Source organism: Saimiri boliviensis, chromosome 1 (assembly GCF_048565385.1).
Source record: "Saimiri boliviensis isolate mSaiBol1 chromosome 1, mSaiBol1.pri, whole genome shotgun sequence".
Classification (NCBI taxonomy): domain Eukaryota; kingdom Metazoa; phylum Chordata; class Mammalia; order Primates; family Cebidae; genus Saimiri; species Saimiri boliviensis.
In genome coordinates this window covers 130,993,008-131,018,130 of record NC_133449.1, presented here as the reverse complement: position 1 = coordinate 131,018,130, position 25,123 = coordinate 130,993,008, and the positions used below count along the sequence as shown (strand labels likewise).

The window sequence follows — 25,123 nt, the reverse complement described above, 5'->3', positions numbered from 1 at the left end:
ACTTTATAAAGACCAGTCCAGCTTTCACTGTTTAAAACGTTCTGATCATCTTATTTTCCTTCTAAGTAAACTTTAGAAGCAATATTTTTAGTTCTTTCTGAATCCTATCAATATTTTATGCTTATTGCATAAATTTATAGCCAAATTCATGTAAAATTTTTTATTTATGCCCTTCTTTTCTGTGTTTTAATTTTTGTCTTATGTCTGCTTATGCCTTCAGAGCAATGCTAAATAATAGTGATCATAGTAGAAATTCTCATATTGTCTCCCTGATTTTAGTGAACATGCTTTAGGCATTATATATTAGTACTCATAAGTAGAATGGTCTGTATAGTGTTTTGTTTGTTTGTTGTTGAGATGCAGTCTCACTCTGTCATCCAAGCTAGAGTGCAGTAGCATAATCGCACCCAGCTCACTGCAGCCTCAGCCACCTGGGCTCAAACAATTCTTCTGCCTCAGCCTCCTGACTCATTTTTTTCTTTAAATTATTTATAGAGACAAGGTCTCGCTTTTACAGGCTGGTCTCCAGTTCCTGGCCTCAATTGATCTTCTCATCTCAACCTCTCAAAGTGCTGGGATTACAGGTGTGAGCTACCACGCCTGGCTTGTATGGTTTTTTTGTTGGTTGTTTATTACCATATTTGGTTTTATTATCTTATAGGTAATTTTAAAACTTTTTTTAAAAATCTGCTATGGAACAACTTAAATATCATTGGTATTACTTGTTCCTTAAATATTTGGTGGTAGACTTCACCTGTAAAACTGAATGGTGCTCTAGCTTTGGCGGGGAGGGGGGAATAGTTCTTAGTGATTTATTCCACTACTTCTAATGTAATCAGTTTCTTTTGGAACCAGGTTTGGTAACTTACATTTTCCATGGAATTTTTCTAATGTATTTACATATGTAGATGAACCTAGTACCCTTATATTTATTATAACGTTCTTTGTATTGTATTTTGTGTTCTTCACATTTGATTTCTTTGTTCTTTCCTACAGGAACAGGAAATATAGTGGTCATTATGATTAGCTATCCAAAAGGAAGAGAACTTCTGGAGCTGGTACAAAAAGGAATTCCAGTAACAATGACCATAGGGGTTGGCACCCGGCATGTACAGGATTTCATCAGCAGTCAGTCTGTGGTGTTTGTGGCCATTGCCTTCATCACCATGATGATTATCTCATTAGCCTGGCTAATATTTTACTATATACAGCGTTTCCTATATACTGGCTCTCAGATTGGAAGTCAGGTAATGATGGATAACCCTGAATTTTGCTTTTTAAAAGATAATTCATAAATATGCCCGATGTATATTGTTAGAAGTTACATTTGACCATATTCTTTATTTTTACTTACATTATTTAAGTATTCACATGACTTTTTAAATATAACTTTTTAATTGGGCAATGTTAAATTTTTTGTTTTGTGGGAAATTAGATAGTTTTAAATATAGGTTACTTTTTGCACATTTGGTTCCTGCAGGAACCCTCTTAGTCCTTTGTCAGACATAAAGCAGTGATGAAAAGGCCTGAATTGGCCAGGCATGGTGGCTAACACCTGTAATCCCAGCACTTTGGGAGGCCAAGGCGGGTGGATCACAAGGTCAGGAGTTCGAGACCAGCCTGACCAACATGGTGAAACCCTATCTCTACTAAAAATACAAAAAAAAGTTAGCCCGGCATGATGGCAGGCACCTGTAATCCCAGCTCCTCTGGAGGCTGAGGCAGGAGAATCACTTGAACCTGGGAGGCAGAGGTTGCAGTGAGCCGAGACCTCACCATTGCACTCCAGCCTGGGAGACAGAGTGAGATTCTCTTCCCCCAAAAAAAGAAAAGAAAGAAAGAAAAGGACTGAGTTAAGGGGTGCACCTGTCCTTAGGTAGCCCTCATTCTCTGACGAGGTGAGGAGCAGAGAGGAAGTGGGGGGGCGTCTCTGTCTCTATCATGGAGCCACAGTAAAGCCATTAATCTCTCTCAGTAACAGCGAAGAGAAGGGCCAGCGGCTTCCCAAGGCAGGTCTTTTGAATGTCCCACGTATTTCTGTCATTGTGGAAAGTTGACTGTTTTGTCTTGAGGATGAGGAAGAGGCCTTTTCCTTTTAGACACTTGAATAGATGAGCATATGGTACCTCTATCCTCAGCTCCTTACTTTCTTGCCAATATTTAAACATAAGAAGTGGTTTCTGCTTCAGACATGGAATTAAAATCAGTGCTCTTGATCAAGCACCTCTTTTTTTTTTTTTTTTTTTTTTTTTTGAGACAGAGTTTCGCTCTTGTTACCCAGGCTGGAGTGCAATGGTGCGATCTCGGCTCACCGCAACCTCCGCCTCCCGGGTTCAGGCAATTCTCCTGCCTCAGCCTCCTGAGTAACTGGGATTACAGGCACGTGCCACCATGCCCAGCTAATTTTTTGTATTTTTAGTAGAGACGGGGTTTCACCATGTTGACCAGGATGGTCTCGATCTCTCGACCTCGTGATCCACCCACCTCAGCCTCCCAAAGTGCTGGGATTACAGGCTTGAGCCACCGCGCCCGGCGATCAAGCACCTCTTAATGTTACATATGGCTATTCTGCTTATTAAGACTTAAGTGGGCCGGGTGCGGTGGCTCAAGCTTGTAATCCCAGCACTTTGGGAGGTCGAGGCGAGTGGATCACGAGGTCGAGAGATCGAGACCATCCTGGTCAACATGATGAAACCCCGTCTCTACTAAAAATACAAAAAATTAGCTGGGCATGGTGGCACGTGCCTGTAATCCCAGCTACTGAGGAGGCTGAGGCAGGAGAATTGCCTGAACCCAGGAGGCGGAGGTTGCGGTGAGCCGAGATCGTGCCATTGCACTCCAGCCTGGGCAACAAGAGTGAAACTCCGTCTCAGAAAAAAAAAAAAGATTAAGTGGCTTTTGTTTTGAAGCTTTTTTATTAAGTTGGAGCAGAAGTAATTGTGGTTTTTGCCTTAAAATGTTATTTTCAGTGTAGTCATTTGCCTTTGCCTTTTAAATGAAATTTTTTTTCTGTATACTTATGTGTATTGTTTGTGACTTTTAAGAAAAATAGTGATTTAAATTTTTCAATAACAACTATATTAATATTTTCCTATCCAAGAGCCATAGAAAAGAAACTAAGAAAGTTATTGGCCAGCTTCTACTTCATACTATAAAGCATGGAGAAAAGGTAATATTTTCATGGTTTTTCTTTTGTTTTATGGTTTAGAGAATATGCTGTACATGTTTATTTTAAAGAAGGATTGGAAGAAGTATTTTGCCATTGAGAAGAGCCTTCTAGTCCTGTACTATCTAATATGGTAGCCACTAGTCACTATGGCAATTTGCATTTAAGTGAATTAAATGTAATTTAAAATTGAGCTCCTCACTGATGACACTTCAAGCACTTTAGGAGCCACAGTTGTTGGTAGCTGCCCTACTGGACAGCTTGGACGTTCCCAGCAGCGAAGAAAGTGGTGCTGGTCAGAGCCGGAGAGCTAATAGCTTCGGTTCATTTCTGTTAAATCTGAGACTATGTGTCTACTCCCTGGAGTCCTTTAGTTACAGGGAGAAAATGTTACCATTTATGGAGGAGACAAAAGTTGTTTTAAAAACTACTTTTGGAAAAACAAACATTTTGACATGGCCTATCTGAGACTTAGAAGTTTCAAAATCACACCAGAATTTTAAAACATTTTTGAAATAGGACAAATCCTGAATCTAGAAGCTCAGATTCTTGGAGGATAGGTGCCTTAAAAGGAAAACCGTTGCTAATGCATAGTGTTTATTCTTTTCATAGTTCTGTGAAATGTTGATAATTGTGTTGACTTGCCGTTATGACTTGGTTCAGCTATTTTGATTTTCTTTCTTTCTTTCTTTTTTTTTTTTTTTGAGACGGAGTTTCACTCTTGTTACCCAGGCTGGAGTGCAATGGCGCAATCTCGGCTCATCGCAACCTCCGCCTCCTGGGTTCAGGCAATTCTCCTGCCTCAGCCTCCTGAGTAGCTGGGATTACAGGCACACGCCACCATGCCCAGCTGATTTTTTTGTATTTTTAGTAGAGACGGGGTTTCACCATGTTGACCAGGATGGTCTCGATCTCTTGACCTCATGATCCACCCGCCTCGGCCTCCCAAAGTGCTGGGATTACAGGCTTTGAGCCACTGCGCCCAGCCAGCTATTTTGATTTTCATGTTACCTCTGTAAATAAAAAAATCTATTTCATCCTCTATTCCCCTTCAGAAATAAAGAGTACTTGTACTTACGTATATATTCTTTGACCTTAAAGGATTAAAGCAAAAATAACACATTAACTTACAGACCTTTTATTTATTTATTTATTTAATTTGGAATTGATACTAATGGGGCTTTGAGAATTATATTGGTGGCTACCATTCCTTTGCTGATTGCTTTTGTAGTACAGTTCAATTTTAACATTTGTGCAAGGTATTGTTTTCCTTTCATACAAATTTATTGAACAGAAAAAGTAAAAAAGAAAGATTACATCTCATGGCTTAAGATTAGTGTCTGATTTGCAGATCACTCAGAAGGTCCTTGGGGATAAATAAAGTTTCCAGTTAATGCCTGTGGCAAACTCTGCGTGCATTCAGCATAGTCAGTTACTTGACAAGCATGTGGTTTATATTCCTCTTGGAACATGCCTTCTTAGCCTCCTTAGCAAGAAATTGCAGCTCTTAAGTATGAGAAGACATAGATGTAATGTTTAATTTACTGAATTGAGTCTTTGAGAACACAAGTAAATTGATATTATCCTCTTCTCATATAGAACAGTTTTGAAAATATGCTTACAAGGACTGTTTCTTGTTGTCAAAATAATGGTTAAAAAACAAGGAAACCTGCAAAACAGCCTTATGGTATATATTTTTTAAGAGGATTCCTAAAAGACTTGTGAGGTATATACAGATGGTCCCCAACTTCCAGTGGTTTGACTTAACAATTTTTCAACTTTCTGATGGTGTAAAAGTAATATACATTCAGTAGAAACCATACTTCAGGTGTTGTGTTTTTCGCTTTCAGTATGGTATGCAGTAAATTTTATGAGATAGTCAACACCCTATTATAAAACAGGCTTTGTGTTAGATGATTCTACCCAAGTGTAGGCTACTGTAAGTGTTCTGAGCATGTTTATGGTAGGCAGGCTAAGCCATGATATTCAGTAAGTTAGGTACATTAAATGCATTTTAAACCTAACGATATTTTCAGCTTACAATGGGTTCAGTAAGATGTGACCTATGGTAAGTTGAAGAGCAACTGTATACAGATTTTTTTGCAATTTTACTTTTTTTTTTTTTTTTTTTTTGTTTGAGACAGAGTTTCGCTCTTGTTACCCAGGCTGGAGTGCAATGGCGCGATCTCGGCTCACCACAACCTCCGCCTCCTGGGTTCAGGCAATTCTCCTGCCTCAACCTCCTGAGTAGCTGGGATTACAGGCATGCACCACCATGCCCAGCTGATTTTTTGTATTTTTAGTAGAGACGGGGTTTAACCATGTTGACCAGGATGGTCTCGATCTCTTGACCTCGTGATCCACCCGCCTCGACCTCCCAAAGTGCTGGGATTACAGGCTTGAGCCACCGCGCCCGGCTGCAATTTTACATTTTAAACTGTACAAAAAATGTGTTTTCTTCAGTCCATATTATATTCCATTCTAGAGAGACTAGTGTTGTCTAATTTTTATTTTCTTGTAGATTCATTCACAGTAATGTATAAACTTGCAAACCATGATTAGAGACTTTAAAAATTATCTCATCATTCTTGCCCTGCATATGATAAATGATAATATTTACTTTCATTGAAACATATAATTTTAAACATTGTTAAATGTTCATTTTAATATAGTCTTTGATAACAGTGTCTACATATAAAATCTAATGTGGTCTGGCGCAGTGGCTCACACCTGTAATTCCAGCACTTTGGGAGGATGAGGCAGGAGGATTGTTGCAGTCCAGGAGTTCGAGACCAGCCTGGGCAACATGGTGAAACCCTGTCTCTTTAAATAAATAAATAAATAAATAAATAAGACAATAATAATAGTAATAAATAAAATGTTTACTGCTTCCATATTGACAGGGGATACACATGGCTAACTGTCTAAATACAGTAATCACATAAGAATAGTGTATTAGTATTTAAACACTGTTCACTTCTGATTAGGCAGACAATGAAATTTTTTCCTTTTCAATCATATTATTTAGATAATCCTCTAATAGTGGTAAATACAAAGTACAGTTACTTGTGTTTTAGTTTCACCAGTTGTACCACAAGGGAATTCATCATTGTTTTAGTCACAATATAGTGATACCAAGGGATATACAATGTACCAAGGATATAATAACACTTTCCTTCTCTTTTTACAGGGAATTGATGTTGATGCTGAAAATTGTGCAGTGTGTATTGAAAATTTTAAAGTAAAGGATATTATTAGAATTTTGCCATGCAAGTATGTTACTTTTACCTACTGAAATGTTAAAAATTGCTTGACAAGTTTTAGGTGTATGACAAAATAGTTATTTGTGTTTTATGATACAAAGATTTCATCATCTGTGATCTCTTTTTAGAAAAGCAGCTTGGACTTTAAATGTATTATCTTCACAGCTCTTTAAGATTGCTTTGGCTAGGAGATTTTTTTTTTTTTTTTTTTTGAGACGGAGTTTCGCTCTTGTTACCCAGGCTGGAGTGCAATGGCGCGATCTCGGCTCACTGCAACCTCCGCCTCCTGGGTTCAGGCAATTCTCGTGCCTCAGCCTCCCGAGTAGCTTGGATTACAGGCATGCGCCACCATGCCCAGCTAAAATTTTTTGTATTTTTAGTAGAGACGGTGTTTCACCATGTTGACCAGGATGGTCTCGATCTCTCGACCTCGTGATCCACCCTCCTTGGCCTCCCAAAGTGCTGGGATTACAGGCTTGAGCCACCGCGCCCGGCCTTGGCTAGGAGATTCTTAGGTGACGTTAAGATTTGTATCTTTGTCATAGATTGGCTTTTAGTCTTCTAAGCAAGGCTTTATCAGAATCCTAGGATCCATTATACCTTAGCAGTGCAAAAAGTAAGCTGTGTTGGGAGCAAGAAAAATGAGGGACCAGGCAAAAGGGCCTGAAACGGCCTAAAGGAAGTGGATCAGGGAGGACAGTAATTTGCTGTTATTTGTACCCTGGGCTTTTGTTCCTTCTAAGGTTGTTTAAAATCAATATGCTTAACCAGACATGGTGGCTCACACCTGTAATCCTAGCACTTTGGGATGCTGATGCTGGTGTTCAAGACCAGCCTGGTCAATATGGTGAAACCCCATCTCTACTGAAAATAACAAAAATTAGCTGGGCGTGGTAGGACACACCTGTAATCCCAGCTGCTTGGGTGGCTGAGGCAGGAGAATTGCTTGAATCTGGGAGGCGGAGGTTGCAGTGAGTCGAGATCACGCCACTGCACTCCAGCCTGGTTGGCAGAGTGAAATTCCATCTAAAACAAAAAATTCTTTTTTTATTCAGATTACACTGAGGGTTTTTTAGTAGCAGGAAGTTACTTTAAAAAAAAAACAAAAGGCTGGGCGTGGTAGCTCATGCCTGTAATCCTAGCACTCTGGGAGGCCGAGGCTGGTGGATCACCTGAGATCGGGAGTTCAAGACCAGCCTGACCAATATGGCGAAACCCCATCTCTTTAAAAAAAAAAAAGGTCAGGTGTGGTGGCTCACACCTGTAATTCCAATATTTTGGGACGACAAGGCAGGCAGATCACTTAAGGCCAGGAGTTTGAAACTAGCCTGGCCAACATAATGAAACCCTGTCTCTGTTACAACAAAAATACAAAAATTAGCCAGGCGTGTTGGTGCCTGCCTGTAATCCCAGCTACTTAGGAGGCTGAGGCATGAGAATTGCTTGAACCTGAGAGGTGGACCTTGCAGTGAGCAGAGATTGTGCCACTGCACTCCAGCAAGACACTGTCTCCATAAAAAAAGTAATGGGATACTTTAATTGATAACTTTTTAAAAAGAATTGCTTTGTTGAAGGGTTCATTTTGTGTACAGAAATTGCATGTTTTAAGTCTGATGAATTTTTTTTTTTTTTTTTTTGAGACGGAGTTTCGCTCTTGTGACCCAGGCTGGAGTGCAATGGCGCCATCTCGGCTCACCGCAACCTCCGCCTCCTGGGTTCAGGCAATTCTCCTGCCTCAGCCTCCTGAGTAGCTGGGATTATAGGCACGTGCCACCATGCCCAGCTAATTTTTTGTATTTTTAGTAGAGACGGGGTTTCACCATGTTGACCAGGTTGGTCTCGATCTCTCGATCTTGTGATCCACCCACCTCGGCCTCCCAAAGTGCTGGGATTACAGGCTTGAGCCACCGCGCCCGGCCAAGGTCTGATGAATTTTAATTCACACCTATTAGAAGCAAGTTACAAGTCAATATATAATTATATTTTGCTTTGTTTGCAAAGTACTTTAGTGTATATTCAAGTGTTTTATAATATATTGATAATTCTGTGCAGGAAATGAAGGCATGAGTATCAGGGTAACAAAATGAAAGTTTCCTGAGTAAAAGTAGCTGGCTTAAACCTACAAACATTTATATGTCATTGGTACAGTGGGTACTGAATGAATTGGGTTGGATCAGTATAAGTTGATCATGTCCTGTAGAAAGTTACTAAAGTAGAGAAAAGAATTTTTACTTCAGGCTGCTTTAGTCTTTCTGACTTAAAACCGATGCCTGGGAAGCTGCACAAATGAGCAGCATTAGGTCATGCTGGTGACTGAGCTGGAGTTTGGACCTGACCCTCAAACACAGGTTCATATGCAGATTTCCTGGTTTCCTTATTGGGCTTTTGACTTTCTCCTGTGCTTTATGTAATAAATTTCCCAATAAAGCCAACATGTTCCTTTTAAGTTTTGTAAAAATTATTTCTTAAGTACTGGTTTTTTTTTTTTTTTTTTTTTTTTTTTTTTTTTGAGACAACATTTTGCTCTTGTTGCCCAGGCTGAAGCACGATGGTGTGATCTTGGCTCACTACAACCTCTGCCTGCTGGATTCAACCAATTTTCCTGCCTCAGCCTCCTGAGTAGCTGGGATTAGAGGTTTCCACCAACAAGCCCGGCTAATTTTGTATTTTTAGTAGAGACCATGTTGGCCATGCTGGTCTTGAACTCCTGACCTCAGGTGATCCACCCACCTCGGCCTCCCAGAGTGCTGGGATTATAGGCGTGAACCACCGTGCCTGGCTGCAAGTACTGTTACTTTTTTTTTTGAGATGGAGTTTCACTCTTGTTGCCCAGGCTGGAGTGCAATGGCGTGATACTGGCTCACCACAATCTCCGCTTCCCAGGTTCAAGTGATTCCCTGCCTCAGACTCCTGAGTATCTAGGATTACAGGCATCCCTGTAATACCACCACTCCTGGCTAATTTTGTATTTTTAGTAGACACAGGGTTTCTCCATGTTGGTCTGGCTGGTCTCAAACTCTTGACCTTAAGTGATCCACCCACCTCAGCCTCTCAAAGTGCTGGGATTACAGGCATGAGCCACCATGCCCAGCCAAGTACTGTTATTTTTAACTCTACTAGCAGATTTCTGTTTGTAGAACAAGGTCTTCAAACAACAGCAATAATACTAAACAATTACTAAGTATGCTCTGTGCCTGGTGCAGTTGTATGCACATGGTACGTGCCCCTCAGCCCCTGGTGTGAGGCAGAGAGCATAGGAACCTAGTTCAGAGTCCCAGCCCACTCATGTCTGAGCCCAGCCTGTCTGGCTCCGAAACCCATACTATATTCTTAACTCCTTTTCTTCATCACTTGCAGAAAATAGATTTATCATACAGGAGGAAAAGTTAGCCAACTGAGGCAAATCAGCAAAAGAGTAAAATATATATGCCTTTTTTCTTTTTTATTCTGAAAATGATAGGTGCTCATTATGGAAAAATGGAGTGTATACAAAAATGTGTAAGAGAGAAACTAAGTGTTGCTTAAGCCTCAGCCCAAGATGATTTGTTAATATTTTTGTGGTATTTCCATTTGAGTCATTTTATGGACTTATATAAGGTACTGCCAGTTTAGTATTATTTTACTTATTACTACTAGTTGATTTATGCCACATTTTTTCCTAAAAAGCTTTAATAATTTACGAAGGCACATAAAAATGTACAGCCTAGCGTGAGGGCATATATAAGCCATGGTTTTTGTAGAGTGAAGGGAAACTTTCCCTAGAAGTGCCAGAATCTATTTCACATGAAAGAGAAAATAATGACTTATGATAAGTAAGTAGACTAGAATGTTGATTTGATGTCAGCTAACTTGTAATGAGAAGATAAGTTGGTAGAATGTCTTACTTCCTTTATAAGTTATATAAACATTGTTTTAAAAACATTAACACATACTTAATTTTTTTAGGCATATTTTTCATAGAATATGCATTGACCCATGGCTTTTGGATCACCGAACATGTCCAATGTGTAAACTTGATGTCATCAAAGCCCTGGGATATTGGGTTTGTTACATTTTTGTTTATATTCAATCTCTGCCCCAGTTCTTCCTGAGTGATTCAATTTCATTATTGACTATAAGCAAGAGGAACGGGCAAAATGCTCCTTCTAATATCCTTATGGTTCTCTGAAGAAAATTTCCTCATTATTAAAAATGAATTTTTAAGGCAGTACAAAAAAATCAGTGAAATAAATTTATGACGATAGAATAATATACTCAGATGTTTCCCGGAGAATTTGTAATTACTTAGAACAATATGTTTTGGTATGCTGCATCACAGAATGTATATATGCTAGTTAGTTTTCTATAAACAAGAATCATAAAATACTTGAAAAGGAAGGAGCCTCATAGTTTGCTGGCTTTAAGTGCATCTTTTATGTGTGAAGAAACCAAAGCCAGCACTTCTTACTGTCAGTTCTCCCTATTCCTAGGTTTCAAAATCAAATAGTTTGGGGGCAGTTTGTCCTGTAGTGAATTTGTTTCATCACTGATGGTAATAGGGCCTTCCACAGAAGACATGGGGGCAAAATGAAAAGGAAATCATAGTAGTAGCTAGCCATGTGCTGAACAAATGCCTTCCATACCTTGTTATGTCTGATCCTCACAGCTGCTATATAAGTACTGTCACTATTCCCATCTAATTAGACACTTGAGCCTAGAGAAGCTAAATAACTCACCTGAAGTCATACAGTTAGTTAATGGGGAATCATCTTTCAAATAAAGTTTGCTTAATTCCGGGGTCTAAACACTTAACTATTACCCTACCCAAAGAGGGGAACATAGAGGGAAAATACGTATTTGTTTAGGTTGTTATTTTTTTTCTTTTTAGAATTCTCATAAAATCTATTAATGTCTCAACATATTCTCATTTAAATGATAAACAGTTTTAGACTGGGCACAGTGGCTCACGCCTGTAATTTCAGCACTTAGGGAGGCCAAGGCAGAAGAATCACTTGAGGTCAGGAGTTCAAGACCAGCCTGGCCAACCTGATGAAACCTTGTCTCTACTAAAAATACAAAAAAAAAAAAAAAAAAAAAAAAAAAATAGCCAAGTATGGTGGCACACTTTTGTAGTCTGAGTTACTTGGGAGACCGAGGCAGGAGAATTGCCTGGGCCCAGGAGGCAGATGTTGTGCTGAACCAAGAGTGTGCCACTGCACTCCAGCCTGGGCAATGAGAATGAAACCCTGTCATAAGTAAATAAATAAATAAATAAAACAATTTTTAAATAAAGATCTTTGGGGGAAAATAATATCAAATATAGTCTTGTTGTAAACATATTTTTAGTTTTTCATAGAATTTATTGTAGAATTAGAAACTACAGTTTGAGTTTTCTTTTTATGATGAACATTTTATGCAGCTTTAAGCCATATGGTCATATAAGCTTCTGTAGTGGCATTACTAAAGAATTGACCCATGAAACAGACTTATTTCCCAAACTGCAGTCTGCTTAAAAATGCCCCCTCATCTTCTAGCTTAAGAGACTGCTTCCTTAATAACTACTGTCATTCTCTATGAATTATGGTCTATTTTTTATTGAGACAGCCTCACTTTGTCACCCAGGCTGGAGTGCAGTGGTGCGATCTCTGCTCACTGCAACCTCTCCCTTCTGTGTTCAAGTGATTCTCCTGCCTCAGCCTCCTGAGTAGCTGAGATTACAGGTAGATGCCACTATACCCAGCTAATTTTTTGTATTTTTTGGAGACAGGGTTTTACCATGTTGGTCTCAAATTCCTGGCCTTGAGTGATCTACCCACCTCAGCCTCCCAAAGTGCTGAGATTACAGGCATGAGCTGTTGCACCTGGCCACTGAATTATGTTTTGGTTTTTTTTTTTTTTTTTGAGACGGAGTCACGCTCTTGTGACCCAGGCTGGAGTGCAATGGCGCGATCTCGGCTCACTGCAACCTCCGCCTCCTGGGTTCAGGCAATTCTCCTGCCTCAGCCTCCTGAGTGGCTGGGATTACAGGCACGCGCCACCATGCGCAGCTGATTTTTTGTATTTTTAGTAGAGACGGGGTTTCACCATATTGACCAGGATGGTCTCGATCTCTTGACCTCGTGATCCACCCGCCTCGGCCTCCCAAAGTGCTGGGATTACAGGTTTGAGCCACCGTGCCCGGCCCTGAATTATGTTTTTTAAGTGCGAGTTCCAGAACACCTTCACTGTGTGCTCACAGGAAGGTGGAGGTCAGTGTTCCATTCTAGAAGATAGACAACTTTTCTAGACATCAAAACAGTCTGTTTCTAGTAAGGACTATCTTTGATGTCTAGAAAAGTTGTCTGTCTTCTAGAATTTCTAAAAAATCATGTATTCATGATTTTTGATAATTGTATCTGTGTTTAGCATGGCATAACATGCTTTCTTTTTGTTTTTCTTTTTGAGACAGAGTCTTGCTCTGTCACCATGCACCAGGCTGGAGTACAGTGGCATGATCTCGGCTCACTGCAACCTCCGCCTTCTGGGTTTGAGCAATTCTCCTCCCTCAGCCTCCCAAATAGCTGGGACTACAGGCGTGCGCCACCACACCCAGCTAATTTTTGTATTTTTTAGTAGAGATGGGGTTTCACCATGTTGACCAGGATGGTCTCTATCTCTTGACCTCATGATCTGCCCGCCTCGGCCTCCCAGAGTGCTGGGATTACAGGCATGAAGCACCGCGCCTGGCCATAATATGCTTTCTGAATGAACCTGGCTCATCCCTTCTTTACTCCAGAAACTGTAGCTTAGATGAGAGGATGAGCCTTTATGACACAGCATTTCAAATAATAGAATACGATGAATTTCTTTCTTGGCAAGGTTTTAGAATTCTTTTCCTTTATTAGATACACTCTAAAGTGTATTCTCAGTTGTTTTCTTCATTAGTCAGTAGTTTTTTTTTTGTTTTTTTTTTTTTGAGACGGAGTTTCGCTCTTGTTACCCAGGCTGGAGTGCAATGGCGCTATCTCGGCTCACTGCAACCTCCACCTCCTGGGTTCAGGCAATTCTCCTGCCTCAGCCTCCTGAGTAGCTGGGATTATAGGCACGCGCCACCATGCCCAGCTAATTTTTTGTATTTTTAGTAGAGATGGGGTTTCACCATGTTGACCAGGTTGGTCTCGATCTCTCGACCTTGTGATCCACCCGCCTCGGCCTCCCAAAGTGCTGGGATTACAGGCTTGAGCCACCGCGCCCGGCTAGTCAGTAGTTTTAAACGTGCTTTTCATTTCTGGATGTTTGAAAGGAATTTCACTGACTGTAGCACAGGGACTTTAATCCTCATGAGTTTTGTTCTTGGAAATAAGCTACATATATATTTCATATATTAAAAATTAAGATTCTTCATCTTATGTTGCTTTCTTAGAATGTTAATTTCAGAAAGCTAGAGTATCTATCTTCAGAATGCCTAATTTGTTTTTTGAAGAACAGAACCTGCAGTAACTTTAAACCTTAGAAACTTACCTGTCTTGCCTTTGACTTTTGAATCTTTTAGACAGTACATCCTTTCTGTGGACCTGTTGACCCCTGCTGCAGTGGATGCTTTAGTTAGCCATGCGGCTCCCTCTTTTAGTAACTAGTTCTCTATTTCTCCATAACTGTAGTGAGAGTCACTGTCAGTCTGCCACACAGGCTTTAAAGGTTTACAGCTATAACCACTTCAGTGTGTCCTTATCACTTGTTTCCATTGATTTGGCAAGGATGGGTCAAAGAAATGCCACCTAAGGTGCTAGATCTGAACTTGGCTCTGGGGAGACAAAGATGAGTAAGACACAGCCCCTCCTTTCATGGGCTCTTGAGGATTTTACTTTCTGGACTGTTTGGGGATCGTGGCACGCACACAGACATGACATGACCAAAGAGGCCTGTTTGAAGTGTTGCCTGTGTGAGCACAGAGGAGAGGTCATGTGCCCTGCTGCCAGGTAGAAGTTGGAAGGTGGAGCAAGTGCATTTGACGGGGCAGCTGAGCTGGGTGTTGCATTATCCATCAGACAAACCAAGGTGTTGAGGATGATGCTGTGTCTGTGGAATGAACAGACAGGTTTGGAGGCTGGCAGGTGGTTAAGTTGGCAGATATTTAGGTGAAAAGGTTGGGACTAGGCTGAGCAGAGTTTGGGTATTGTGATGTTACAGCCACAGGATTTGTTGCTTGGTGTGTCGGGAGCAGGAATAGGAGGGTGTTACGTTATTGATGAGGCAGGAGAGGCAGGTTCTAGAACACAGGTGGAGCAGGGCTGTTGGGGGCACAGCCCAGTGGAGGGAGGTGGAATGTCTGTGAGTGGTGGTTTTACCTGAAGCAATGGATGCTGAGCCAGGCGGTCATAGTCAACCTGCAGTAACCCCTCACTTAATAAGTCACTTTACCAGGAGTTCCATCTACTTACAATGCAGCTTTGACTCTCTTTTTAATCAAATAAGGTTTCTAACTGTCCCCCAAATGTCGAGACATAACGTAGTGATGCTGTGTCTCTGGTCCCCCACTTTTACTGTCTTCCTTCTTTAAAGCAGCAAATGGAAGAGGGAGGGAAGGTAGAGCCAAACTACAGCTGATCAACACCCTGTCTGTACAGAAGAAGTCAGAGTGACTTTTTTTTTTTTTTTTAAGAAAATAATACAGTCTGAAGGCATCTGTTGTTCAAAAGCCTTGTTTATCTCTGAAACCCTAGTGCCTCACTGTAAACCAGCACAGGGCAGTAATCAGGTCTCATATCCTCTGTCCAAGAAGGCAAGAGTGGAAGAAAGCTTCACTTTCTGTCAATAGTTTAAAAGGTGGCATTGCTTGTATCAAGGAGAGGAAATGTTTTTTAGAATAAAAAACATGTAGGCCTTGGGAGGTTCATTGTCGAGAAAGAATTCATTTTCTCATACTAGATAAGGGAGACATTGATGTGCTTTTTGCCAGATTCATTATATAGAAGTACATAATATCATGTGTGAATTATGAGCTGGATGTTAGATAAGATTTGATCATGTTTTTTCTTCTGTTCTGATTCTCAAGGGAGAGCCTGGGGATGTGCAGGAGATGCCTGCTCCAGAATCTCCTCCTGGAAGGGATCTGGCTGCAAATTTGAGTCTAACTGACGATGATGGAAGTGATGAGAGTAGTCCACCATCAGCCTCCCCATCTGAATCTGAGCCACAGTGCGACACCAGCTTTAAAGGAGATGCAGGGGAAAGTACAGCGTTGCTAGGTGAGCAGTGTGCAGATTATAAACAGTGGAATGTGGCCAGGTGTGGTGGCTTGCTCATACCTGTAATCCCAGTGCTTTGGGAAGTTAAGGTGAGACAATTGCTTGAGTTTGAGCTATCAAAGAATAAATAACCAAGAATTTGAGACCAGTCTGGGTAACATAGTGAGACCCCATCCCTACAAAAAAATTTACAAATTAGCCAGGTATGGTGGCATGCTCCTGTAGCCCCAGCTACTGAGAAGGCTGAGGCAGGAGAGTAGCTTGAGACTAAGGGCTCCAGGCTGCAGTGAGCTATGATCCTGTCACTGTATACCAGCATGAACCTGGGTGACAGAGCAAACCCTGTCTCTTAAAAAAAAAGGAATTAGTAGCTGTGAAAGAAAATTTAAAAATACATAAAATGTAGAAAAGCATAAAGGAAACAAATGAAAACAATCATCCCACACCTAGAGATACCATTTTAACACTTTGATAAATTGTTTTTCTGGAAATTGAAGGGTGTTTAAGGGTGGCGGAGTATCACTTATGGGCTGTTAGGCAATCTACTTTTTACCTAATGTATGGCATTCTTTCTGTGTTGATAAATAGATAATTTTTTACAGCTACATAGTATTACATTTTGGATTTTCTGTAATTGCTTGAAACTATTAATGGTTGTTTATTATCAGTAGCACTTTGAAATCATTATGTATATATAACTTACCCCTTGTCTAATTGTTTTCTGTCACTCTAACAGGTAAAATATAGTGAACTGCATTTTGTGTGTGTGTGTGTGTGTGTGTGTGTGTTTTGTTTTGTTTTTTTTGAGACAGGGTCTTGCTCTGTTGCCCCGGCTGGAGTGTAGTAGTGAGAACACAGCTCATTGCAGCCTCAAACTCCCAGGCTCAAGCAGTCCTGCCACCTCTGCCTCCCAAGTAGCTGGGACCACAGGCCCGTGCCACCATGTCCAGCTAGCTTTTTTGTTGTTGTTGAGATGGAGTCTTGCTCTGTCGCCAGGCTGGAGGGCAGTGGCACAATCTAGGCTCACTGCAGCCTCGCTTCCCAGGCTCAAGTGCTTCTTCCGCCTCAGCTTCTCGAGTAGCTGGTACTATTGGTGCATGCCACCACACCCAGCTAATTTTTGTATTTTTGGAAGAAACGGGGTTTCACCATGTTGGCCAGGATGGTCTCGATCCCTTGACCTCATGATCTGTCACCTAAGCCTCCCAAAGTGCTGGGATTACAGGAGTGAGCCACTGCGCCTGGTCCCAGCTAGCTTTTTAAATTGTTTTGTAGAAATGAAGTCTCACCATGTTGTCTAGACTAATCGCATTTTTTTTAGTACTGATGAGATTACCCTCTTTTCACATTGTTGGTCATCTTTGTTCTTTGATTAATTGCTTATTTTATCCCTAGCTTACTTTTTTATGGAGATAGTAATTTTTCATACTGATCCTTAAAGAGTTTTTTATACACTGAAAATACTAAGGTCTGTCGTATATTTTGTGTAGTTCCCTCCCCATTTCTGTATCCCTTGACTTTTCACTGTATTTTCCAGACAGAAATTGTGTAGTTTAGTTTCCCGTTCTCATGATTCTGTCTTTGATTGCATGCTGACTTAGGAAGGTCTTTCTTATCTTAGGATTATAAAGATATTGACCTGTACTCTGCTCGTATTTGTGGGTTTTATATTTTACATTTAAGGCTTAATATACATAGTTTAAGGTGTGAGGGGAGATTTAACTAATCTGTTTTTTTCTTTTTATTCCACTTTATTAAACCTAAGTGTTTAATCAGTTGTCCTAATGTTGTTTAGCGAATAATTGCAAATAATATGTTTTGATATTTGCAAGGCAAATTCCTTTATCTTTATTCTTCTTTAAAAAAATTTCTGGGCTACTCTACATCATCACCATTATTATTATTATTATTGTTAGAAATGGAGTCTTCCTCTGTCGGCCAGTCTGGATTGTAGTGGTGCGATCTCAGCTCACTGCAGCCTCCGCCTCCGGGTTCAAGTGATTCACCTGCTTTAGCCTCCCAAATAGCTGGGATTACAGGCACACGTCACCACGCCTGGCTAATTTTTTGTATTTTTAGTAGAGACAGGGATTTCACTGTGTTGGCCAGGGTGGTCTTAAACTCCTGGCCTCAGGTGATCCACCCTCCTCGGCCTCCGAACCTGCTGGAATTACAGGTGTGAGCCAACATACCTGGCCTGTTCTACGTTTTTTAAAGATTAACTCTAAAATCATTTTACCAAGTAAAAGAAAATCTCATCAGAATTTTTATTGGAATTTGATTCACTTAAAGGTTATTGTAAGTGGGAAGAATTGATGCTTCAGATTTTGGATTTTGTCATCCTGGAAGAGGAAGCATATTTTTCCAAAGCAGTAGGATTCAAACTAAGTCCGTTTCTTTGTAGCACATTTAGGATCTGTAAGGCAAAAATAGGTAGAAATATTAGAGTGTAAGTATTAACCAGTAAAAGAATGCATTGTGGAAAAGAAAAGGAGAATAGATTTCAGAGAATTATAAAATTGTAGCAATCGATCTGTGTAGGCATTCTTCTTACCAGCTCTCCAGCTAAGACTGGGTCAGCTTTCAAAGCAGCATGTTTCGTTGGTAAATGGCTCTTAAGAATCTCTTTATGTAGAGCCAGAGTGCATACCAGTGTGATTTTTGCCATTGCCTTCCAACTCCAGAAAGAAAACTAACTTTGCCTTCTCTAGTACAGGAGCACCCTTGAGATACTAAGACTCTTATTCTGCTAAATGTCCTTCAAAAGTAGCCTCCAGATTTTTCTGCATTCTTGCTACCTTATTAACTTGCAGTGTATTACAGCTGACCATTTTCTGTCCTGAAATGCTCCCTTAGAACTAAGGTAGTATAATTTGATTTGAAATCATGGGTAGAAATGAAAGTAGAAGCAGCAGCTAGGTTTACAAAGCAGCAGAATGTCAGATACATTCTGAAGCAGCCAGATTCCTCCACGTCCCCACCATTGGGGGTGGTGACACATTAATTTCTACCTCTTAGGGATAATATATAGTGCCTGGTAAATACTGGCCATTGTTGTCATTGGCAGCAGTATCACCATCACCTTAGCTACTTGTTCCAACTTTTGTGAACATCTGGTGCCACCATCTCTGTCTTTAAAAACTGATCTGCTGGCCAGGCGCAGTGGCTCAAGCCTGTAATCCCAGCACTTTGGGAAGCCGAGGCGGGTGGATCACAAGGTCAAGAGATTGAGACCATCCTGGTCAACATGGTGAAACCCTGTCTCTATTAAAAATACTAAAAATTAGCTGGGCATGGTGGCGCGTGCCTGTAATCCCAGCTACTCAGGAGGCTGAGGCAGGAGAATTGCCTGAACCCAGGAGGTGGAGGTTGCGGTGAGCCGAGATCGCGCCATTGCACTCCAGCCTGGGCAACAAGAGCGAAACTCTGTCTCAAAAAAAAAAAAACTGATCTGCTAAGGCCGGGTGCTGTGGCTCAAGCCTGTAATCCCAGCACTTTGGGAGGCCGAGGCGGGTGGATCACGAGGTCAAGAGATCGAGACCATCCTGGTCAACATGGTGAAACCCTGTCTCTACTAAAAATACAAAAAATGAGCTGGGCATGGTGGCGCGTGCCTGTAATCCTAGCTACTCAGGAGGCTGAGGCAGGAGAATTGCCTGAACCCAGGAAGCGGAGGTTGCGGTGAGCTGAGATCGCGCCATTGCACTCCAGCCTGGGTAACGAGAGCGAAACTCCGTCTCAAAAAAAAAAACTGATCTGCTGATGAGATTAATATTGGCTAGGCTAACACTAGAAAAACCCTTATATGTGGACGATGTTTACCGATTTTTCTTGTTGGCTGTCAGTGGAATGGATTATCAGTTTTGCATATATGTTTTATTTAAAATTTTCTGTTTACCATCTTGAATTATCTCCAAGTGAGAAACTGTGTTTGTGTAATTGAAGCTCACAATATGCTACCCTCTTCTCCTGATGGAGTAGCTTGTGTTGCTCTCTTGCAGAAGCTGGCAGGAGTGACTCTCGGCATGGAGGACCCGTCTCCTAGCACACGTGCCCACTGAAGTAGCACCGACACAAGTTTGGCTTCAACTAAAGGACATTTTATTTTTTTTACTTTAGCACATAATTTGTATATTTGAAAATAGTGTACTTATTTTACCTATTAGGTTCTGATTTAATATACAAAGGGCTATTTTATTCTTAAAGAGACTTTGATTAGTCTTCCTATATTTATCTACTAAAATATAGTGTTTATGAACATTGTGTTGTTTCAGACTATTAAAAAGCCAACTGGGGCAGGTACTCTAATGTAAAGGACAGGAGATGTTTCTAAATAATAGACTGGCTGCTATGGTACTGTATAAAAAGGTTAATTCTATTTTTTGGTTAAGCACATCAATTTTAGATTAGTTGAAGTGGAATTGTATAATTCAGTTCAATAATTGATCACATGGGCTTTCCCTGGAGGAAAGTTTTTTTTTTTAAGAACTTGAAACTTGTAACTGAGATGTCTGCAGCTTTCTTGCCCGTCTGTATTATATGTGAAGATTTCAAAACCTGAGAGCACTTTTTCTTTGTTGTTTAGAATTATGAGAAAAGCACTAGATGACTTTAGGATTTGCATTTTTCCCTTTATTGTCTCACTTCTTGTGACGCCTTGATGGGGAAGGAAATCTGTTTATTTTTTCCTACAAATAAAAAGCTAAGATACTACTATATTGCACGTGAGCATTACGTTCTTCATTGCTTTGTTAAGCAAAATGAGTAGGCAGACTGAAAATCTGTTATATTGGTTTGAGTTACAGTTTAATCTTTAAAATTAAAAGAGCAATAGATGTAGAATTGTAATTTTGTGTTGACAAGAAATCACCAGTTTTCTTGATTCGCGTTTAAGCACATTTCATACCATAACCTTCTTTAACCATTTCTTCTTTTTTACTTGTTTGCTGTTCTTCTGGATCAAGGGAGAAGGCTAATGCAAAACTTTTGGAAAAGTGCTAAGTATTAGAAAGTGATTAAACACACACACCCTGCTGTTTCCTCACTTCTTGGAGGTAGAGGTGAGGGAGTATGAGGCAGTTACTGTTCAGAACGTGGAATTGTCCTTTGTTGCTCTGTATATCTTTACATTGTAAGTTAAAATGTTTCTTGAAAAAAGTTTTACGTAAATTTATTCTTATAGCCATATGTAGGATATAAGGATTTATATAGATTATTTTCTCAAGCTACTTAATGCTTTGATTCTAGCTACCCATTGTGATAGTAAGCAGTTTTACTGAAATAAACTCTATAGACAGATGCAGTATGAGGAGCTAGTAAAGTAGAAAATTTATTTTGCTTTGCACAAAAAAAGTTTGTTTTAGCAGACAGCCTCAAGTAGGTTTCTATAACAGCCATTACCTTTGAAATCTACCTTCTGTAGTTTAATATAAATAGGAAAATATCCTGATTCTGTAGCAAGTAAATTGTTTGCTCTTTGTCTTTTAAGAAAAACTAGAGGAAAATGTTTCAACTGGTCGTTCTTCCCAGTGGCTAATGAAGCTGACTTTTAAAAAGAAGGCTGTGAGCTTTGCACATGCTGCTGCTGCTGCCTGGAGCCCCCTGCTTCCAGCCATGGTCAACCCCACCATGTTCTTCGACATTGCCGTGGATGGTGAGCACTTGGGCTGTGTCTCCTTCAAGGTAAGGGGCTTGGAAACCAAGAAGTACTGCACATCTAATCCACGAAACTGTGTTAACAGATTGGAGCTGTTTGTAGACAAAGTTCCAAAGACAGCAGAAAACTTCCATGCTCTGAGTATTGGGGAAAAAGGATTTGGTTATAAGGGTTTCTGCTTTCCCAGGATTATTCCAGGGTTTCTGTGTCAGAGTGGTGACTTCACATGCCATAACAGCATGGGTGGCAAGTCCATCTGCAGGGAGAAATTTGATGACAGGAACTTCATCCTAAGCATACAGGTCCTGGCTTCTTGTCCATGGCAAATTCTGAATGCAGCATGAACACTTCCCAGTTTTATATCTGTACTGCCAAGACTCCAAGACTGAGTGGTTGGATGGCAAGCCTGTGGTCTTTGGCAAGGTGAAAGATGGCATGAATATTGTGGAGGCCATGGAGCACTTTAGGTCCAGGAAAGGCAAGATCAGCAATCAACGAGATCATCACGTTGCTGATTGTGAACAACTGTAATTAATTTGACTTGTGTTTATCTTAAAAAAAGAAATACTGTGACAGACCAAGGTAAATTTTTTTTGATAATTACGTAAGTGTGATTTCGTAATCAGCAGCTGTCAAACATAGTGTTCCTTAATTTAAAAGCTTGAACACTAAATTATAAATAAAAACGGTTGGAGGCCGGGCACGGTGGCTCAAGCCTGTAATCCCAGCACTTTGGGAGGCCGAGGCGGGTGGATCACGAGGTCAAGAGATCGAGACCATCCTGGTCGACATGGTGAAACCCCGTCTCTACTAAAGGTGCAAAAAATTAGCTGGGCATGGTGGCACGTGCCTGTAATCCCAGCTACTCAGGAGGCTGAGGCAGGAGAATTGCCTGAACCCAGGAGGCGGAGGTTGCGGTGAGCCGAGATCGCGCCATTGCACTCCAGCCTGGGTAACAAGAGCGAAACTCCGTCTCAAAAAAAAATAAATAAAATAAAATAAAATAAAAACGGTTGGAATAATTACAGTCATGTCTCTAGAAACAAGTCTTTAGTAGCAAAAAAGAAATTAGCAAGAGAAAAAGACTCTTCAGAACTTTGAAAGGAAATAGTTTTCATTGATAGAAGTTTTCTTAGATGGAAATTAACAAGATAAAGAAGTGACAGGCTGGATGTGGTTGGTGCATGCTTTGAACACGAACAGTGAGAGGCCAAGATGGAAGGATCCCTTGAGCCCAGGAATTCAAGCCTAGCCTAAACAACACAGCAGAAGTCCATCACTACTAAAAATTTAAAAATTTAGCTGGACACGGTAGCACCCGCCTATTGTCACAGCTACTTGGGAAGCTGAGGTGGGAGGATCGCTTGAGCCCAAGAGGTCAAGGCTGCAGTGAGTTGTGATCACCTCTGCACTCCAGCCTGGGCAAGAGAGACCCTGTCAAAAAAAAAAAAAAAAAGGAAGGGCCAACTCTTACGAGAGTTTCTACTAAAACTTTTAAGTTGATTAAGATGCAGAGAATTGGGGGAATGTAGAGTATAGTAAATCAGATTTCATTTAGTTACATTATTTACCACACGAATCACTTTCCTTCCTCCTAACAGTTGTCTTAAGAGACATGTGTTCACATGTACTGTAGACTAGTATTTCACTGTGGAAACCACGGGTGGCGTGGCAAAGGAGGCAGTGTTCGTGACTGTGCCACTCTCCGCAGCCCCCTGCCTGCTGTCCTGCTTCTTCCACTCCTCGGTGTCTGGACTGGCATTCTGGGTTTCCCAGCAGAAAACCAAAGGGCCAGAGAGGTCTAAAAACACACACCACTCGGCAGGTAATAATTTCCCCACGTGCTGTCTTTTTAGGGATCTTGAACACACAGCCTTTCCCAAAAGACTGCTCCCTCCAGCGACTGAGGAATGATGACAAGAAAAGGCCGAATTGCAGTGTCTCCATCAGCAGTTTGCTCTCTCTATGGGCACACAATGACAGAATATCCTGAAGCGAACCAATAGTCTGACCTCAGTAACAGGACTGGAAGCTTTGTGCCATGGGAGTGGTCAAGAAAGGCATCCCAAAGAGAACTGAGCGATTTAAAAATCATAATAGAAGGCCGGGCGCGGTGGCTCAAGCCTGTAATCCCAGCACTTTGGGAGGCCAAGGCGGGTGGATCACGAGGTCAAGAGATCGAGACCATCCTGGTCAACAAGGTGAAACCCCGTCTCTACTAAAAATACAAAAAAAATTAGCTGGGCATGGTGGCGCATGCCTGTAATCCCAGCTACTCAGGAGGCTGAGGCAGGAGAATTGCCTGAACCCAGGAGGCGGAGGTTGCGGTGAGCCAAGATCATGCCATTGCACTCCAGCCTGGGTATCAAGAGCGAAACTCCGTCTCAAAAAAAAAAATAAAATAAAAAAATAAAAATCATAGTAGACCTTCAGGAATAGGTGATTGTCCCCATATCGCAGGGATGAAATACCCAATGGAACCAAATTCCCCAGTAAGACAGCTTAATTTGGCAATAGTCTCTTCCTTTGAGCATGTTAAAAGTTTATCTGCTCAACGAAGGCTGAAATTATGTCAGTATATATGTATTACTAACTAGAACTTGAGGTAATTATATGTTTTAGTCAAAAGCAGTTTCTGTGGGCCTGGTATAAATTCTACTTTGTGATTTACTAAAGTACAGGATGTTGACTCAAACCAAAACTAGTTCTGTAGTTAATGTATGTTATGCTTCTGTGACTTAATAGCCAATTAGAAAAGCCACCTACGACATTCCCAGCCAATTTAGTTTTAAAAGTTTTTTTTAAAAACACTTGTCTGCCAGGTGCAGTGCTCACGCCTATAATCCCAGCACTTCGGGAGGCCGAGGCAGGTGGATCACAAGGTCAAGAGATGGAGACCATCCTGGCCAGCACAGTGTGAGACCGTCTCTACTTAAAAACACACAAAAAAATTAGCTGGATGTGGTGATGCATGCCTGTAGTCCCAGCTACTGGGGAGGCTGAGACAAGAGAATTGCTTGAAACTGGAAAACGGAAGTTGCAGTGAGCCAGAATCACACCACTGCACTCCAGCCGGGCGATAGAGTGAGACTGTCTCAAAAAAAAAAAACAAAAAACACTTCTCACCATATTTTCAAAAATACTAACATTTGGATTACTAGTTATAAAAGTGAAATTTCTACGGTGTCATAATCAGCCATGCAGCTGGAGACTTGCCCTCTTTCTACAGCGAAGTTGTGAAGAAAAGTGTTTGCACTACATTCATTTAAATATTAGGAAAAAAAGCCAACCCATTCTTTTTTTTTTTTTTTTTTGCTGAGTTGTAGGGTTGTATTACGGGCTAGTGAGAAGCCTGGGAACACTAGGATTTTGTGTGGACTGATTGCAGATATCAGATCCAGGATTATACAGGTACTCTGGGAAGTGTCTTGGGGATTTTCCTGATAAGAACAGTAGCAGTTGCATAAAAACAACATACAAGATGTAAAGTGAAATCAGCAAAGTATCTTAGTAGACAGAGGGTGCTGGAATTTTAACAAATGTGTGAAAAGTTCATCCTGTGCATTAATTTTCCAGATACCCTTAAAATGTTTAAGGAATATCATTCAAAATACTGTTTAAGAGAGACATGTGACCATCATCAAGAAAATGTGAATCATTTAATGTGCTACTTAAAATTAGGTGAAAATGTATATGTACATTAGAAAAATAAAAACTGATTATTTCTTTAAAGCTTTCTAAATGAAGAAACACTGTTAATTATTTGTAATAGTTATATTTTAGAATCCCAAACTATTTTTGAAATAACTCCTTTCTACCCTGTTACTTATTG

General features: G+C 40.7%; 1 protein-coding gene and 1 non-coding gene across 3 annotated transcripts in view; both read left to right on the top strand.

Moving 5' to 3' along the window:
* Nucleotides 1-20,695, top strand: part of RNF149 (ring finger protein 149) — a 33,925-nt gene extending 13,230 nt beyond the window's left edge. For both annotated transcript variants that reach the window (XM_074404314.1, XM_010348627.2), the window contains 6 exons: nucleotides 997-1,247; nucleotides 3,101-3,169; nucleotides 6,357-6,439; nucleotides 10,375-10,471; nucleotides 15,443-15,635; nucleotides 19,637-20,695. In XM_074404314.1, coding sequence (XP_074260415.1) covers nucleotides 997-1,247; nucleotides 3,101-3,169; nucleotides 6,357-6,439; nucleotides 10,375-10,471; nucleotides 15,443-15,635; nucleotides 19,637-19,680 — 737 coding nt within the window. In that variant the 3' untranslated portion in view covers nucleotides 19,681-20,695. The remainder of the gene's footprint in view (nucleotides 1-996; nucleotides 1,248-3,100; nucleotides 3,170-6,356; nucleotides 6,440-10,374; nucleotides 10,472-15,442; nucleotides 15,636-19,636) is intronic.
* Nucleotides 20,696-23,193: 2,498 nt separating this feature from the next.
* On the top strand, nucleotides 23,194-23,309 carry LOC120362253 (small nucleolar RNA SNORD89). The gene has a single exon (XR_005578210.1). It is a non-coding gene; the product is annotated as a small nucleolar RNA SNORD89 (small nucleolar RNA).
* Nucleotides 23,310-25,123: the final 1,814 nt, after the last annotated feature.